Below are 19,171 nucleotides of genomic sequence, written 5' to 3' on the forward strand. Positions count from 1 at the left end.
AGCTCGGAGCCTGGAGCCTGGAGCCTGCTTTGGATTCTGTGTCTCCCTTTCTCTCTCTCCCTCTCTCTCTCTCTCTGCCCCTCCCCCTGCTTGCTCACTCTCTCTCTCTCAAAAATAAACATTGAAAAAAATTTAAAAAAGAATAATTTCACCCAAAGCAGGAACAAGTAGTGTGGAGCAGGAGTATCCATAGAAAAGGTCTAGGGGCACCTGGGTGGCTCAGTTGGTTAAGCGTCTGACTTCGGCTCAGGTCATGATCTCATGGCTCGTGGGTTCGAGCCCCACGGCGGGCTCTGTGCTGACAGCTCAGAGCCTGGAGCCTGCTTCGGATTCTGTGTCTCCCTCTCTCTCTGCCCCTCCCCCACTTGCGCTCTGTCTCTCTCTCTCTCAAAAATAAATGAACTTAAAATAACATTTTAAAAACATAAAAAAGAAAAGGTCTAAGAAAGCCTCAGAATCCCTAACAGGATCGATGGAAGGTATTTCCCAAAGCCAGTCAGTAAGACTGGAAGAGGTGACTGCTTCTTCCAATGCAAAGACAGCAATGCCAGGATTCAAGAGACATGGACAGTCAAGGAAACAGGACACTGCAAGTGGAACACAATGACTTTCTAGTAACTAGTAACTGACCACAAAGAAATGGAAACCTGCTATTTACCTCCCAAAGAATTCGAAATGGTTGGGCTTTTTTTTTTTTTTTTAATTTTTTTAACATTTATTCATCTTTCAGAGACAGAGACAGAGCATGAGCGGGGAAGGGGCAGAGACAGGGAGGCACAGAATCCAAAGCAGGCTCCAGGCTCTGAGCCATCAGCCCAGAGCCTGACGCGGGGCTCGAACTCACACACTGTGAGATCATGACCTGAGCCGAAGTCAGACACCCAACTGACTGAGCCAACCAGGTGCCCCGAAATGGTTGTTTTAAAGAAGCTCCACGAGCTACAAGAAAATACAGAAAGACAATTCAATGAACTCAGGGAAACAATACACTATCAAAGTGAAAAGTCTGACAGAGAAATAGGAATCATAAGAGCCAAACAGAAATTCCAGAGCTGAAGAAGTGAATGAATGAAGTGAAAAAAATGAAATAGAGAGCATCAGTGGCAGACACGATCAAGCAGAGGAAAGACTCTGTAAAGTGGTAGACAAGTCAGTCAAAATGATCTAATCAGAGGAGAAAGAAGAAAAAAGAAAGAAAAAGAGTTAAAAAGTTTTTTTTTTTAGGTTTATTTATTTGAGAGAGAGAAAGCACACGTGGGTATTGGGCAGAGAGAGGGGAGAGAGAGAATCCCAAGCAGGCTCCACACTGTCAGCACAGAGCCCGACGTGGGCTCAAACCCATGAACTGTGAGATCATGACCTGAGCTGAAACCAAGAGTCAGACACTTAACTGGCTGAGCCACCCAGACGCCCCCCAAAAAGAGTTTTAAAAACTAAACTGTGAGGGGCACCTGGCTGGCTTAGTTTGAGGAGCATGCAACTCTTCATCTTGGGGTCATGAGTTCAAGCCCCACATTGGGGGTAGAGATTGATTTAAAATAAAAAATTAGGAAGAAAAAAAAAAAACTTTAAAAGCCTAACCTGTGAACAACGGGATGCCAGCAAAACAAAACAAAAAAATGCATCATTGGAGTAACAGAGAGGGAGAAAAGAGCAAAAAGCTTATTTAACAAAATAATGGCTGAGAATTTGCCAAATCTGGGGAGAGATTCAAGCATCCAAGTTCATGAAGCTCCTAACCCACCCCCCAAAATTTCAACCCAAAGAAATGTTCTCCAAGATACATTATAATAAAACTGCCTAAAATCAAAGATCAAGAGAATTTTAAAAGCAGCAAGGGAAAAAAAAAACTCCTCACAAATAAGGGAAATTGCCTAAGTCTATGGTGGATTTGTCAGTTTAAACTTTGCAAGCCACAAGAGAATGAGACGACATATTCTACGTTCTGGGGGGAAAACAATCTGCCAAGCAAGAGTACTCTACCCAGCACAGGTGTCCCTCAGAAAAGAGTGAGATAAAGACTTTTTCCTAGACAAACAAAAGCTGAGGGAGTTGGTCACCAGTAGATCTGCCTTCAAGAAATGCTGAAAAGAGTATTTCTTTGTTGTTGTTGTTGTTAAGTTTTATTTATTTATTTTTAGAGACAGAGTACAAGTGGGCGAGGGGCAGAGACAGAGGGAGAGAGAGAATCCCAAGCAGGCTCTGTGCTGTCGGCACAGAGTCCGACTCCAGGCTCGAAATCAGGAACCGTGAGATCCTGACCTGAGCTGAAATCAAGAGTCAGATCCTTAACCGACTGAGCCACCCAAGTGCCCTGCTTTCACTCATGTTAACTAAACTCGGTGCAGTAGCTGTTTGACAATTTATGTAAGTCAAATCATTATGCTGTACACCTTAAGCTTCTACAGTGATGTACGTCAATTATATCTCAGGAAAAGTGGGGGGGGGGGAATGTAAATATCTTGAGACAGACAGAAATGAAGACACAATATACCAACACCTATGGGATGGCAGCAAAAGCCGTTCTAAGAGGGAATGTGATAAAAGCCAACATTAAGAAAGTAGGATCTCAAGTAAACAACCTAACTACACCATAAGGAACAAGAAGACGATGAACAAACTAAGCTCGAAGTTGGCAGAAGGAAGAAAATAACAAAGATCAGTACAGAAATGAGTGAAATGGAGACTAGAAAGACAATACAAAAAAAAAATCAATGAAACTAAGAGTTGGTTTTTCAGAAAACAGACAGACACAACAGACAAACCTTTAGCTGAACTAATCAAGAAAAAAAAAAGAGGACTCAAATAAGAAGTATAAATGAATGAAGAGGCATTGCAACTGACACCAGGAAAACACTGTGGTTCTTAAAAGACTACTATGAACAAGTATATGCCAACAATTTGAGTAACCTAAAAGAAATTAATAAATTCCTAGAAACATACAACCTACCAAGACTTAATCGTGAAGAGAAATGATGAAGAGACCAATAATGACCTGATGGTTTCACTGGTGAATCCTAGCAAACATTGAAAAGAAGAATTAACACCCATCCCTCTCAAATTCTTCCAAAAATCTGAAGGAGAGGGAATTATTTCCGAACTCATTTTACAAGGCCAGTGTTACCCTGATACCAAAACCAGACAAGGACACTAACAGAAAATTACAGATCAATATCCCTGATGAAACAGATGCAAAAATCCTCAACAAAACATCAGCAAGTTGAATTCAACAACACATAAAAAGCGGGCACCCGGGTGGTTCAGTCAATTGAGCCTCTGACTCTTGATCTTGGGTCATGTCACAGTCTCACGGTTCGTGAGTTCGAGCCATACATCTGGCTCTGTGCTGACAGCACAGGACCTGTTTGGGATTCTCTCTCTCTCTCTGCCCCTCCCCACTCACACACTCTCTCTAAATAAATAAATAAACTTAAAAAAAAAACACATAAAAAGGATCACACACTATGACCAAATAGGATTTTTTTTTTAGGTTTTATTTAAGTAATCTCTACACCCCACGCAGGACTCGAACCCATGACCCCAAGATCAAGAGTTGCGTGGTCTTTCAGCTGAGCCAGCAAGGCGCCCCAGATGGGATTTATTTTTGCACTGCAAAGGTGGTTCAACATACACGAGTAAAAAGATGTGATACACCACATTAACAAAATGAAGGACAAAAAAGGGTAGATATACATACTTACACACACACACACACACACACACACACACACACACACACACGCAGAGAGAGATTTCTAAGAGAACCTCCGGTAGGAATGGTGGTTCAACAGGGACACAGGTATCAAGACAATGTGGAGGTCCTCTCGCGGAGGACTTAAAGGGATGATTCTGAAAAGAGCCGTTTCTGTCTTGCAAAATGCCACGCAGTGTGGTTTCCGGAGCCAAGAGACTGAGACGGAGACTGAGACACCCTTAGAACACATTTGTGAAACGTGGTCTTAATTTTCTGTGGCCCTTTCCTCTTATTTTCACGGGAAATGTATTTGTGGTAGAATTCTGTGTAGGGAAGATACAGGCAGTTCGTTTACTCGACACATTTGTTGATCTGTCAACAGTGTGCAATGCCAAGTAAACTAGACCAAGCAGATTCACGGAGTGGCGGAAAGACAAAAAAGACAAAAGACACGGACAGGCCGTCTGCGAAATTACATACAATGAAGACAGTGGAGGCAGTGACAATGGGGGGGGGAGGGGCTCTCAAGGTAGGGCAGGAGAGGGAATCTGGAGGACCAAGGGCTTTTTCGTTCTGAGGAACAGGTGAGAGAACATTCTGGGCAGAGGAAGAAGCAAGTGAGGAGGCCCTCAGATGAGAAAGGAAGACTGGACATCGGGAGAGCTAAGAGGAGGCCAAATACACTGCTGAGGGACATGATTAGGCAGGGCCTTCTAGGACGATGAAGGGTTTGCCTGATTTCCAAAAGGCAATGGGACACCAGTAAAGGCGTTCAGGTGGAGTGAAGCGGCCATTCTGGCTGCCGTGCGCGCGTAAGATGTGAGGAGTAGAGTATTGTCAGTGTGAGTGGGTTCAAGGAGCCTTGGCAATTATAGAGGCAGTTGTGCATGGCTTGTTTGAATCCAGGGGCAGAGGTAACAAGGAGGAAGTGCTAGTGGACTCAGAAAGAATTAGCACTGAAGAAAAAAGGGGGCACCTGGGTGGCTCAGTCGGTTGAGCGTCCGACTTTGGCTCAGGTCATGATCACACGGTTCGTGAGTTCGAGCCCCGCATCGGGCTCTGTGCTGACAGCTCGGAGCCTGGAGCCTGCTTCGGATTCTGTGTCTCCCTCTCTCTCTGTCCCTTCCCTCCTCTCGAGCTCTTGCTCGAAAAGAAATAAACATTAAAAAAGACAAGGACTCATGTTGCGGCTTAACTTAATAGAGAAATTTGTAGTATTTGCAGGTTATCACAAACTTTGTTTGTTTGCTATAATAGCAGCAAACATTTACCAAACCACCAGGTTCTTGGCTGCAGGAGTCCTCATTATCAGGGTTCATTATCTGAGTCTTGCAATTACCAGATTGCATGGGGAAATAAAAGCTGTTGTCACAAAAATATTAAACTGACCCTTAATGCAGTAGTCCCCGCCAGCACGTACGTCCCTGTTTACCACTAGTGTGAATCCTCTCTCATCACAGAAACTTCCCTATAGGCCAGCCTCTCTGTGACCCTCTGATGCAAGGTGAAATTGCAGATCTTACAAAAGACGCTTGGTTGCAAAAAGTCTTTGAAAGCGAAGTGGGGGGGAGGGGTGGGGAAAGCGATGGAATCCCACTCAAACCCCTTGACCAACTGGGATCTGACAGAGACAGACCAGTTAACTTTTTTTTTAAGTTTATTTATTTATTTTGAGAGAGAGAGAGAGACAGTATGAGTGGGAAGGGGCAAAGAGAGAGAGAAAGGAGAGAGAGAGAATTCCAAGCAGGCTCCTTGCTGTCAGCATGGAGCCCAATGTGGGGCTCGAACTCATGAATCTTGAGATCATGACTGGAGCCAAAGTCAGAGACTCAACTGAATGAGCCGCCCAGGCACCCCGACTAGTTAACTTTTGAATAAACTATCATCCACAAGGATAATGGCATGATGAGCCTTCAAAAAGTATGATACAGAGATCAAAGGAGTAAGAGAGGTCTCTGGGGACCTCATCAGCACCCTAGAATAATTTTCCAAAAATTAAGTTTATGACTTAGGTTATAAAAGCTAGATGTGAGGGGCGCCTGGGTGGCTCAGTCGGTTGAGCATCTGACTTCAGCTCAGGTCATGATCTCACAGTCTGTGAGTTCGAGCCCCGCGTCGGGCTCTGTGCTGACAGCTCAGAGCCTGGAGCCTGTTTCAGATTCCGTGTCTCCCCCTCTCTGCCCCTTCCCCGCCATGCTCTGTCTCTCTCTGTCTCTCAAATATGAATAAACGTTAAAAAAATTTTTTTTAATAAAAATAAAAAAAAAAATAAAAGCTAGACATGAAATAATTTTGTAGGAAAAATTCTCATCTATCACCCTCCTCCCCCACCAAAAAAACCATCATTTGATTCATTGTTTATTTGAAGAATGAATCTCATACTGCTGTTATAGTCTAAATTTTGTTCAGTTAAAGATAGGCCTATTTTTAAAATAAAGGTTTTTTTTTCCCCAATTTTTTTATGGTGGTAAAATACAAATAACATAAAATTTGCCACCTTATCTGTTTAAAAGTGTACAGTTCAGTGACATTAAGTACATGCATGCTGCTGTGTGACCATCACCAAACAAAAAAAGAGAAGGGGATAAAATTATATGATCATCTCAACAGATAACAGAAAAAGCATTTGCCCCTTCCCCACCCCCTTTCTCTGAAAATGAATAAATAAACTTAAAACTCTTTGCCCCTTCCCCACCCCCTTTCTCTGAAAATGAATAAATAAACTTAAAACTCTCAACACATTAGGAATAGAGGGAATATACCTCAACATAACGAAGGCTGTAAATTACAATCCCAGGGATAACATCCCATTCAATAATGAAAGGTTGAAAGCTTCTAAGATCGAGATCAGGACAAGGATGCTCACTCTTACCACTTCATTTCAATATAGTACCAGAAGTCCTAGCCAGAGCAATTAGGCAAGAAAAAGAAATAACGGGCATCCAAACCAGAAAGGAACAAGTAAAATGGTCTCTGTGGATGCCATGACCTCATATATAGAAAACCTTTTTCTTCATTTCTACCAATACAACTTATCACTACATGTCTATTTTGTGTACTTAAAGCTATCTGCAGTAGACCCTTCAACAACACGGATTTGAACTGCACGGGCCTACCTACATGTGGATTTTTTTTATAGTACTATAAAATTTATACAGTACTATAAATTTTTTTTACAGACATTATGAATGTCTTTTCCGTTCTTCATGATTTTCTTTTTTTCTACTTTAAAAAATTGTTTTAATGTTTATTTATTTTTGAGAGAGAGGGAGCACAAGCAGAGGAGGGGTAGAGAGAGAGGGAGACACAGAATCTGAAGCAGGCTCCAGGCTCTGAGCTGTCAGCCCAGAGCCCAATGTGGGGTTCGAACTCACAAACCACGAGATCATGACCTGAGCTAAGGTCGGACGCTTAACCCATTGAGCCACCCAGGTGTCTCTTCTTCATGATTTTTTTAATGACATTTTCCTGTCTCTAGCTTATTTTATTGTAAGAATACAGTCTATAATACAATGAACATACAACATATGTGTTAACTGTTTATGTTATGAGTAAGGTTTCTCAGTCAACCACAGGCTACTAGTAGTCAAGTTTTGGGGACATAAAAGTTATACATGATTTTTGACTGCACAGGGGGTTGGCATCTCACCCCTGCATTGTTCAAGGGGCAAGTGTAGTTACATTCTGGAACTGAGTCTTTTTTTCTTTTCTAAGTTTATTTACTTATTTTGAGAGAGGGAGAGCGCACAAGCAGGGGAGGGGCAGAGAGCGACAGGGAGAGAATCCCAAGCAGGCTTACCAACTGTGAGATCGCAACCTCAGCTGAAACCAAGAATCAGACACTTAACTGACTGAGCCACAAGCCAGCCTGGGAACTGAGTATTAAAAAGCCAGTCTTCAGAATTTTTAAAGGAGGAAGCCATAAAGGAAGTAGAGCTACAGGGGGAAAGATTGCATTCTGCACTAGAAATCGGTTAAAAATCTCCTTCAACAGAGGCCCCTGGGGGCTCAGTCAGTTAAGTGTCCGACTTCGGCTCAGGTCATGATCTCACAGTTCATGAGTTCAAGCCCCATGTTGGGCTCTGTCCTGACAGCTCAGAGCCTGGAGTCTGCTTGGGATTCTGTGTCTCCCCTCTCTCTGCCCTTCCCCCATGCACACTCGGTCTCTCTCTCTCTCACAAGTAAACATTAAAAAATATATATTTTTTAAATCCTTTTTGGTAAGGTGGTTTTCTTTTGGTCAATTTATTCTATCCTTGCAGTGTTATTTCAACAAAGTGGTCCTGGACATATTCCAAGAATTCATAAACGGTTGCTACGTCCTGTTTCAGCAAGAAACTTGTAATTGTGCATAGCTTTCTTACATTAATATCTTACTGCTTTGGCAGTAATGGCAAAAATAGAATTTCTGTATTCTTAAGTACCATAAATGTTTGTTTTTGTTTTTTTAAGGAAACATTTTCCATCTGATGAAATACAAAGCCCAAGTTTCTGCTAGTATTCATACTTGAACCAATATATTGAGGCTTGCTTCACTTAAATAAATATACGAATGAGGCCACCAGTTGGTTGACTACACTGATCTGGAGGCTGAGGACCCAGGTCTGTGGTCCCAGGGACACCTGATGGACAGAAGTGCAGCGTGACCACCTACCTGCCTGCAGGCCCCGGCAGAGGTCTGTCCCTGCCACCTCCTCCATTCAGCTCCAAGTAACACTGACCCAGGAGGCATTTTGTTGGGCAAATCTGAGAAACCGCGAAAGACCGTATCACGGGTACTTTCCTATTGTTTTCACAGCCCACGAATCGGAATCTATGTTCTGTAAAGGCTGACACAGATTCACGTGGATTCTTGATCAGTTACCACCAACCAGCATTTGGGAGAAACAGAAACTCTCTTCTCCAGAAATAGGGACCCGCTGGGTTCATGTTTTAAATAGAGTGTTTTTTTCCTTCATGAAAATGAGGCCCAGATGCTCACAGGGCGTCTCCCACACTGCTGGTAAATCGGGGAAGAGCCAGAAGAGGCTGCAGGGATGTTGCTTCTCCCCAGGGACTCAGCGCCTCCTTCTGGTGAGAGATTTAAAGAACACCAGGCAGGGCCAGGGAGAGCCCTGCTGGCCGGTCTGGGAGCAACCCCACCTGGGTTCTGAGTGTCTGGTTCTTCCTTTCCTTTATAAGAAATAGAGAAATCTGGGGCATCCGGGTGGCTCAACTGGTTGAGCACCCGACTTGGGCTCAGGTCATGATTTCGCAGTTTATGAGCTCGAGTCCCGCATTGGGCTCTCTGCTGTCAGTGCCGAGCCTCCTTCCGATCCTCTCTCCCCCTCTCTCTCTGCACCTCCCCTGCTCATGTTCTTTCTCTCAATTAAAAATAAATAAGCATTAAAAAAAAGAAATAGAGGGGCGCCTGGGTGGCGCAGTCGGTTAAGCGTCCGACTTCAGCCAGGTCACCATCTCGCGGTCCGTGAGTTCGAGCCCCGCGTCGGGCTCTGGGCTGATGGCTCAGAGCCTGGAGCCTGTTTCCGATTCTGTGTCTCCCTCTCTCTCTGACCCTCCCCCGTTCATGCTCTGTCTCTCTCTGTCCCAAAAATAAAATAAAAAACGTTGGGAAAAAAAATTAAAAAAAAAAAAAAAAAGAAATAGAGAAATCCTACAGAAATACACAAGTAAACCACAATGTGAGGAAAGCTTCCAGGAAGGTTTGAGTGCTGAGACCTACCTTTCCCAAATTTTTATAAGCTTACGCATTACAAAAATGAGTACACAACAGAATAGAAACACGGGCAGAAACATCCTTAGAATAGGAATGCCTCTCCTGGGAGCTGACTAGCTTTTAAAATCTAGATCCGGACGACAATCCAAACCAGAGACTATGACTCAGGGGAAGGGAAATAGGTCCCAGAGAAAGGGATTCCTTAAGTCACTGGCTTGCCTCTGAATGTGGTTTAGATCCTTCCATGGTTTGATTAGATTTTTCTCTCCCTTTTCCCAAGTGTTTAGAACTTGAGTGGATTGAGAAAGGGGGGAGGCAGGGAGTAAGATTCCAAAACCCCTTAACCCAAGCTTGCGGGGACAGTGCAGAGCCGGCTTGGGATTCTCTTTCTCTCCCTCTCTCTCTGCCCCTCCCCTGCTCACACTGTCTCTGTCTCTCTCAAAATAAATAAATAAACTTAAAAAAAAAAATCTTGGGGCGCCTGGGTGGCTTGGTGGGTTAAGCGTCCGACTTCGGCTCAGGTCATGATCTCACGGTGCGTGAGTTCGAGCCCCGCGTCGGGCTCTGTGCTGACCGCTCAGAGCCTGGAGCCTGTTTCAGATTCTGTGTCTCCCTCTCTCTCTGACCCTCCCCCGTTCATGCTCTGTCTCTCTCTGTCTCAAAAATAAATAAACGTTAAAAAAAAATTAAAAAAAAATCTTTTAAGTGTTAAAAGAGAAAATTATAGCTTTGAGTTATACTTCATTAAATATGAATGTGATCTTCCTTGCTTTGCTTTATATTACATTTACCCCATGTATCTGTATTTATAGCTATGTATTCAGCTTTCTTTGTCTTTTTTTAAACAACCGGAGATATTTCACAGAATTTATCTTATTCACATATTGTGATAACCAATGTGTCTGGTCTTATTTAAGGCATGTAACTTTTTTTCTACATAGTATGATTTTTCTTGTTTTTTTTTTTTTAATGTACTTACTTTTCTTGAATAGACCGTATCTGTGGGTCTGTGTGTGCACGCGTATGCTCACACAAATGCACACGTCTTTTACCTTTTTTCTCCACTATGATTATTTGGAAACATACTATCTGTTCTTTTATTCCGTGGGTTGCTATATACAAATGCCTCACAAAGGTAATAAAACACAGTTCTCCCTTTCTTTATCAATAGAAAATGGAACAGTAACTATACCTCTTTCCTGACCTGCACCCATAATCTCAAACCCCAATATCAAGCTTTAAAATTGGAAAACTTTGCAGTTATATTTACTATTTTAATTTACCCCAATATTTCAGTATTCTGTTTTTTTTTTTTTTAACATTTTTTTTTATTTATTTTTGAGACAGAGAGAGACAGAGCATGAACGGGGCAGGGGCAGAGAGAGAGGGAGACACAGAATCGGAAGCAGGCTCCAGGCTCCGAGCCATCAGCCCAGAGTCTGACGCAGGGCTCGAACTCACAGACCGCGAGATCGTGACCTGGCTGAAGTCAGACGCTTAACCGACTGAGCCACCCAGGCGCCCCATCAGTATTCTGTTTTTGAACATCTAATGATCAACACACTGATGTTCTGTAACCCATCAGTATCAGGCACCGTGATAAATTGGGGTCAATTCTCAGCTTCAAGGACTGCCCACCACTAGACAATCTGCTTGTAAGTTTCTTTTTTTTTTTTTAAGATTTTATTTTATTTAAAAAAAAATTTTTTTAATGTTTATTTTTCAGAGAAAGAGAGAGAGAGAAAGAGTCAGAGCACGAGCAGGGGAGGAGGAGAGACAGAGAGACACAAAATCCGAAGCAGGCTTCAGGCTCTGAGCTGTCAGTGCAGAGCCTGACGCGGGGCTCAAACCCACAGACCGCAAGATTGTGACCTGAGCTGAAGTCCAATGCTCAACCGACTGAGCCACCCAGGAGCCCCTTAAGATTTTATTTTTAAGTAATCTCTACACCCTATGTGGGGCTCGAACCCACAACCCCGAGATCAAGAGTCGCACGCCCCACCGACCGAGCCAGCCAGGCGCCCCTGACTGTAAGTTTCCTAATTCACACAACTGAAGAGTGGTTTTGCATGGAGTCCAAAAGCAAGATGTGTAAGGACCCGTCCTCCCATCCTAACTTCCGGAAGGCTTACATCAACTTGTGGAGTCCAAAACAATTCTGTGACACAGCAGGAATGTGTGAGATTAGCATAATAACAAGATGAACCAAAGTGTAAGAAATTCAAGTAAGCATCCAACCACCCACCTCCAGCATCCTCTCCAGGTGTGGCCTCCCCCCCCCCACCCCCCACCCCGCCCAAGTCCAACATCAACTTTTTCTCGTTTTAAGCCTTGCAAGTGACACACCTCTGTTTCTTGGTTTGTCTGTAAGGCTCCCTTCTTCCTTCTCATTTTTATGAGCTATTTGTAATTTTTTTTAGGAGTAATGGCATTTATGACCATTTCCCCCCACCTTTGTTTTTTCTCTATTTTTTTTCACCCAGGCAAAGCAATACAATGTCCTACACCTCAGTTAGTTTCGCTCATTAAAGTCAGTTTGGGATGCCTGGGTGGCTCAGTCGTTAAGCATCTGACTTCAGCTCAGGTCATGATCTCACAGTTGGTGAGTCCGAGTCCCCTGTCGTCGGTTGAGCATGAGCCCTGCATCGGGTGAGCTCCAGGCCTGCATCGGGGAAAAACACGGGCCCCAGGTGAGCCCCACTACCCTCTCTCCCTCCTTCTCTCTCTCTCTGCCCCTCGTTCACTTGCACGCTCTCTCTCTCGAACCAATCAATCGATCAATAAATAATGTCAGTTTGGAAAAACAATTTTTATTCAGCAAGATCTTTCTTTTTTTATGCCGTCTATAAATGTTACTGGACTAGTTATATCTTTGGGGCAGAGACTTACTCATTAGGCCACTTGCTGATGCTGAGCTGGCCTGTTTTACTTGCCACTTGCTCCCGCATTTAGATAAAAATAAGCTCTGATGAATTTTTCCCCGTGGCATGACATTTCTCTCTCAAGAGTCTTTGCAGAACACTTGTCCTGGTCATAATCCAGCATCAGCTACCTTCTATTTGTGCACGGTCTCGAATTTCTGGCTCATCACGGGCTTTTTTCGGTCTCGGATTTTGAAACATCTGTTCTGGTTTATTTATGCTCATGGACCAATGCACCATTCCAAACCAGCAGAGAGCTTCTCTGAGCACAGGGAGGGATTGTGGTTCCCAAGCTTCCCGACCACGTGAGGCAGATGAGGGGGATGAAGATCGCAGGCGGCATCTCCCCCTCGGGTTTCTGCCCCTCCCGAACCCTAGCTTCACACCTGAGCTCCCTCGATCCTGAATGATGCTCCTGGCCAATCTCGATCTAGGGCCAGATCTGAAAGCTCCGGGTTATTTTAGGTTTTGTTTTTCTCCGTCCTTTCTTTTTCCCTTTCCTTGTTGGAACTTAATATTCTCTTAATGAAATTCATCTTACATTTGTTGTTGTTCTTCCCCTGTAAATTTCCAGCTTCCAGACACGGGATAGGTAGTAGTAATTCCAGTCATGTCCTAGGAAATGCTGAATGAGGACCCGTAGCAGGGCCATAAGATGAGTTCAAGGCCAGCCATGATAAATGAGAGTAACTTATTATTTTTTTATTGAAATGTTTATGTATTTATTTATTTTTTTTATAAAAAATTTTTTTCAACGTTTATTTATTTTTGGGACAGAGAGAGACAGAGCATGAACGGGGGAGGGGCAGAGAGAGAGGGAGACACAGAATCGGAAGCAGGCTCCAGGCTCTGAGCCATCAGCCCAGAGCCCGACGCGGGGCTCGAACTCACGGACCGCGAGATCGTGACCTGGCTGAAGTCGGACACTTAACCAACTGCGCCACCCAGGCACCCCTATGTATTTATTTTTGAGAGAGAGAGAGAGAGAGAGAGAGAGAGAGAGAGAGGACAGAGGATCCGAAGAGTTCTCTGCGCTAACGGCAGTGAGCTGATGTGGGCGGGGCTTGGACTCAGGAAGTGTGAGATCATAACCTGGGCTGAAGTCTGACGCCCAATCGACTAAGCCAGCCAGGTGCCCTACAGCTCTTGTTTTTAGGAATGGGCTTAACATTTACTATCAGGACGCAGACACCTGTCAGTTTCTCTGACCGGAGCTGCTCCTCCCTGGTCCCTGCTCAAAGCAGCCCCTGCGCCTCACCCAATGCCCGCCAGGGGCACTCTGCTCCCATTCGTCCAGTCCAGACCCACTACCTGTGACTTGGGCTCACCCCTTGCCAGAGCCTCTCACGGTAAGGGATGTGTCCCTGTCCCACATCATCTGTGAAGTCGACATAGGCACCTGGAACCTCGAGACTGGGATGGGAAGTTTACTCAGTTGGATCCAAGGGATTCAGGGTGCCCATGCTGAAAACACGTGCGGGTGAACACACACACACACACACACACACACACACACACAATCGCCCCTGTCTCACAGATTCTGGATTCTAGAATATGGGAGCCAGATCTCCCTTTATATACCTTCCCAGCACACCCATGATAGTATTAACCTCTAGCCCATACCTGGCAGAGAAATGAATCTGAGGAGGAGGAGGAGGTGAAGACCACCCACTCCCTTTTAAGAGGGAGGTATGGGCAGATCAGCTAGCGATTGTGGCCTCCATGACACTGGTCATGGGGAAGCAAGAGGGATTTGGTGGCCTTGTCCTCCCCCAATACCTACACAGCATCCCACCAAGGCTGCCCCCCCACCTGGGGCAAATCTAGACTGAGGAGGGGGTCTCCACTTAAAAGAGACACAGGTCCTGACCTCCCAAGAATCCTTCTCCATTTCTGCCCTAAACAGACATCAAGCAGGGATGCTCATCTGTGACAAACCCCACCCCTGGAGGAGGGGACAGTGAGTGACCTACACCTTAACCATGAAGTAATTCTGGGAGCCTAAGGCTGGGGCAGCATTGCTTGGAGCAGACTGTGGATGAAGTTTACACAGTGCTGCATGGAGTCAGAACTGGTCCCCCATCTCATGTGTGGCTGGCACAACACTAGGTGAGTGCCCATAGGGGACACTGGAGGAGACAGAGCTGGTGTGGCCCAAGCAGCAGGGCAGGTGGGTCCCAGCCTGGGCCCTCTGGGAGCCACACCCCACCCCGAGTTTCCTGGTCCGTTCTGGACTCACCTAGGGCTCCAAGTGGGCAGACACGGGTGAGGGTCTAGACAACAAACGAGAGCCAGTGGGAGAGGAGAGGGATGGGGGGGGGGTCGATGGGGCAGCCGCAGGTCCACCTGGGAGCCCAGCCTGACGCAGGGGAAGGCTGTGGGGGTCTCTGTCCTCACTGAGGCTCAGGGAAAGGTTAAGAGCAGATCCAGGATGAAATCAAGTCCTCTGTGTTCAGGTGCCTTGGGATGTAGGTCTCTGGCTGGAGAGGGGATGCATCTCTTGGGAGAGATGGGTTTAGTGTTCTCAAGAATGTGGGTATTTCCTGGGTAGGAGGAACGGGAAGGAGGTTCTTTAGATCAGGCGGCTCAGATGCAGTCAGGCTATAAAGGGGGCTGAGCTCACACGCGTTGCATTATGTATATGACCAACAGTAGTATTTAGGGAATTAGGGGGCTCCCAGCTGGCTCAGTTGGAAGGGTGGAGGCATGTGAGACTCGTGATCTCAGGGTCGAGAGTTCGAGACCCATGTTGGGTATAGAGATTACTAAATAAGAAATAAATAAACTTAAAAAAAAATTTAGAGGGTTCGGTTTGGAGTGGGAACCAAGAGAGGTATGGCACCGGGCACGAGTTTGGAAACTGAAGCAGGGATGTGGATGGGGCTGGGGCTGGGCCTGGGGGCGTGGAACGGGTGTCACTATAATGGAGCGAGTCTTCACTCCCCTCGTAGCCCAGGATGGAAATCGTTGAGAAGCTCAACCTAGGGTAGGGCCATGCTGCAGTCCGCCGAAGTCTGGAGCGGCCCAGGAAGCGAGCAATGAGTCAGTCTTCAGTGGCTCACACCTAAGGGCAGACCAGCCAATCAATCCCCTCCTAAGGAAACTATGTGCTGGCCGGTGATTCTCAAACAGTCTGCTGGGGAGCCTAGGAGTGGCCTGATCTGAACTGCCCAATCACAAACGGGTCAGTAAAGGCTGGGCCAGCTGGCTGCAAAACGTTCCAGTCCTGATCGTTCTCCTTCACTGGCCTACACCCTCTTCAGAAGCGATGATACCACGAAGGTGTATCTTAGGTAAGGAGGACCCCAAATCTCACCCCATCCCCCACGCAGTTCCCACACCCCAACGTCATCCCAGTCTCCTCCCCACCCCTGGCCACCTCAGAAGCACCTCTGACAAACGGCTCCGTTCTTTAACAAACCATAAACCTTCTGTCTGTCTGGGAGCCCAGTCTCCCCTTAATACTCGTCCCCCAGAAAGCCTCAGCAGCTCACGACCTGTTTGAGCTAGCTCCCTTGCAGGGATAGCCCCAAACCAAATTCTGCACCTTTATTATTATTTTTAATGTTTATTTATTTATCTTGAGGGGGGAGGGGCACAGAGAGAGAGAGAAAGAGGGAGAGAGAGGATCCGTGCTGTCAGCACAGAGCCGAGGTGGGGCTCGAACCCACGAACCATGAGATCATGACCTGAGTTGAAATCAAGGGTTGATCGCTTAACTAAGCCACCCAGGTGCCACCCCCCAAAATCCGTACCTTTAAACCACCCTAACCTGGCCTTCTTCCCTACTCATCTGCCTTCCCTGAGGATCCCATGGCCATTTTCCCCACCCCACTTTCCTCCTTGAGATATAATGCTTTCCTCCTTGATCATTCAGATAACCAAAACGTATTTCTCACGTACATTTGGTCTTCACAAATTCCTGAAAATGACTCAGAGCCATAAAAGTGAAAGGAAGGCGACTTTTGAACCCCACCCAAGAATGGGAGCTGGTAGCCAGGAGCACCAAGCAGGCAGACGAAGGAGGGGAACATTCACTCCCGCCTTCCCCACCTCCTGGGAGGGGAGAAGGGCCAGAGACCCAATCGGCCAATGGCCAATGATTAATCAGTCATGATTATGCAATGAAGCCCCATAAAAACCCAAAAGGACTGGGTTTGGAGGGCTTCCAGGTCGGTAAGCAGGTGGAGACTGGGGAGCATGGTATGCCTGGAGAGGCTCAGGAACCTTCCCCAGACCTTGCCAAGTGCATCTCTTCATCTGGCTGCTGATTCATATCCTTTATCAGAGCCTTTAATAAACCGATAACATAAGCGGGGGTTCCCCCAAGTTCTGTGAGCTGCTCCAGCAAGCCGGACGAACCTAAGGAGGTCACTGGAACCTCCAATCTGTAGCCGGTGAGTCAGAGGCACAGGTGACAGCCCAGGTGGGATTGTGACTAGTGTCTGCGGTGAGGGGTGGGGGACAGTCTTGCGGGACCGAGCCCTGAACCTGTTAGGAGCCGATGCTATCTCTGGGTAGACAGTGTCAGGACTGAGTTGAATTCTCAGACACCCGCTGGTATCTGAGAATGGCCCGGTGTTGTGTGGGCGTGAATTGGGAATTCCGAATGGAAAAGAGCCCACTTTATTTTTCCCGTAGGAGTTCCTGTCTGCATCACAATTTTCTTCCTCCAGGGTTCAAAGGCAGTGGCAGGTAAGACCAAGGAGAGAGAATGGGGAGGGAGGAAGCTGCCCTGGGCATCTGTCCCTCCTTGGACGCCCACCATCAGTGTCTCCACCAGATGCCCCCATGGGCTCAGGTCTGTGGCTGTGCCAGCCCGCCCCTCGGTGTGGGGACCAGGTCTACGACCCCTTGCAGCACTGCTGTAGCGATGACACCATCCTGCCCCTGAACCGGACTCGCCAATGTGGCCCCAACTGCACCTTCTGGCCCTGCCTGGAGCTCTGCTGTCCCGAGTCCTTTGGCCCCAAGAGGTTTGTTGTGAAGTTGAAGGTCCTGGGTACCCAGTCCCAGTGCCCTTCGTCGCCCATCTCCAGGATCTGCCCCAGGTAAAGGCCCCAACTGCTCGCGGCTGAGGGAAGGAAGCAGGGATGAGGGACACAGAGGGTTCTAGGGGGATCCCCTTCCTGTTATTTTTATCTCGGGCCATTTCTGGAAACTTCCCACTCTTTTCCTTGTCTCCGTCTCATAATTTCCTAATTTTTCTTTCTCTGCAGCTGAAGGAAACCTCTCTAGGCGAGCTCCTTACAAAAATGGAATGTTTTGCATTTGCCAGCACAGACCCGCATATATCACCAGCTTCCCGCCCTCCCCACCCCCCCCCCCACAGCCCCCTGCAGGGTTGGCAGGAAAACAGAGAAGCCAACTGACCTGACCTGCAACCTGCCTGCTGGTCCCTGTGCTGCCCATCTTTGAACACTCAGAGACTCCCCCACGACCTTCAACTCCTTGTGCCTCAATCACTCACCTGCAAAATAAGCACGTCACCCATCTCCTTGACGGACGTTTTGAGGAAGACGCGCAGGATTTGAGTATTAGGGTGAGCAGGACGAGATGGAAACTCTTGAAAAATCTGCATGTGTATTCTGAAATGGAGACAAATAAAAAATATAAATTAGCCCAAGGCCTGTGTAATTTAGAAAGCTCCTTCTAGAATATCAGATGGCTCAACATTGCATACGTATATATAACTGAAGCTTCTCATTTTCTTATTTTTTAATCTCTTCTGAATCTGAATCAAGGAAACCTCATTTAAAATGGAGTCTGGGGGGCGCCTGGGGGGCGCAGTCGGTTGGGCGTCCGACTTCGGCCAGGTCGCGATCTCGCGGTCCGTGAGTTCGAGCCCCGCGTCAGGCTCTGGGCTGACGGCTCAGAGCCTGGAGCCTGTTTCCGATTCTGTGTCTCCCTCTCTCTCTGCCCCTCCCCCGTTCATGCTCTGTCTCTCTCTGTCCCAAAAATAAATAAAAACGGAGAAAAAAAAAATTTTTTTTTAAATAAAATGGAGTCTGGGGTGGCCGGGGTGCCTCAGTCGGTTAAGCGCCCGACTTTGACTCAGGTCATGATCTCACAGTTTGTGAGTTCGAGTCCTGCATCGGGTTCTCTGCTGACAGCATGGAGTCTGCTTGGGGCTCTCTCTGTCCCTCTCTCTCTCTCTGCCCCTCCCCAACTTGCACGAGGACGCGCTCTCTATCTCTCTCAAAATAAATAATTATACATAAAATAAAATATAAAATAATAAAATAAAATAAAATAAAATAAAATAAAATAAAATAAAATAAAATAAAATAAAATAAAATAAAATACAATGTCAGGAGCCCAGATTGGGAGGGGAGGAGAGGGTAAACTTTCTTTAAATTTTTTTTTTTTCAACGTTTATTTATTTTTGGGACAGAGAGAGACAGAGCATGAACGGGGGAGGGTCAGAGAGAGAGGGAGACACAGAATCGGAAACAGGCTCCAGGCTCTGAGCCATCATCAGCCCAGAGCCCGACGCGGGGCTCGAACTCACGGACCGCGAGATCGTGACCTGAGCCGAAGTCGGCCACTTAACCGACTGCGCCACCCAGGCGCCCCATAAACTTTCAAGCTATACCTCACAGAGTCCTTCGAAGAACCAACTGGAAGAAGCCCACCTCACCACCTCAGCAAGAGGAAGATTCTGTCCTGGCAACAGCCCAGCCAATGAGATGATCGCACCCCAGCCAATGAGAAGCCACCACACTTAGAACTCCCAGTTTCCTCCAAAGAAATTTTAATTCAGAAAGCTTTCTCGAGTTACCCCTTCTCTCCTTAAAAAAGTGTGCCTTGGGGCACCTGGGTGGCTCAGTTGGTTAAGTG

The 19,171-nt window shown here is 46.4% G+C and overlaps 1 protein-coding gene across 2 annotated transcripts; it reads left to right on the forward strand.

The window, feature by feature from the left end:
• Nucleotides 1-15,482: 15,482 nt before the first annotated feature.
• On the forward strand, nucleotides 15,483-17,957 carry LOC101101603 (insulin growth factor-like family member 3). 2 transcript variants are annotated; one of them, XM_019819315.3, is made up of 4 exons: nucleotides 15,483-15,624; nucleotides 16,973-17,026; nucleotides 17,103-17,382; nucleotides 17,551-17,957. In XM_019819315.3, exons 1-4 carry the CDS (start codon nucleotides 15,600-15,602, stop codon nucleotides 17,552-17,554), a joined length of 363 nt encoding a protein of 120 aa, XP_019674874.1. In that variant the 5' UTR covers nucleotides 15,483-15,599; the 3' UTR covers nucleotides 17,555-17,957. The 2 variants fall into 2 exon arrangements, with proteins under 2 accessions (XP_019674874.1, XP_006941156.1); XM_006941094.5 differs by having other exon boundaries at nucleotides 15,490-15,624; nucleotides 17,115-17,382.
• Nucleotides 17,958-19,171: the final 1,214 nt, after the last annotated feature.

Source organism: Felis catus, chromosome E2, assembly GCF_018350175.1.
Source record: "Felis catus isolate Fca126 chromosome E2, F.catus_Fca126_mat1.0, whole genome shotgun sequence".
NCBI lineage: Eukaryota > Metazoa > Chordata > Mammalia > Carnivora > Felidae > Felis > Felis catus.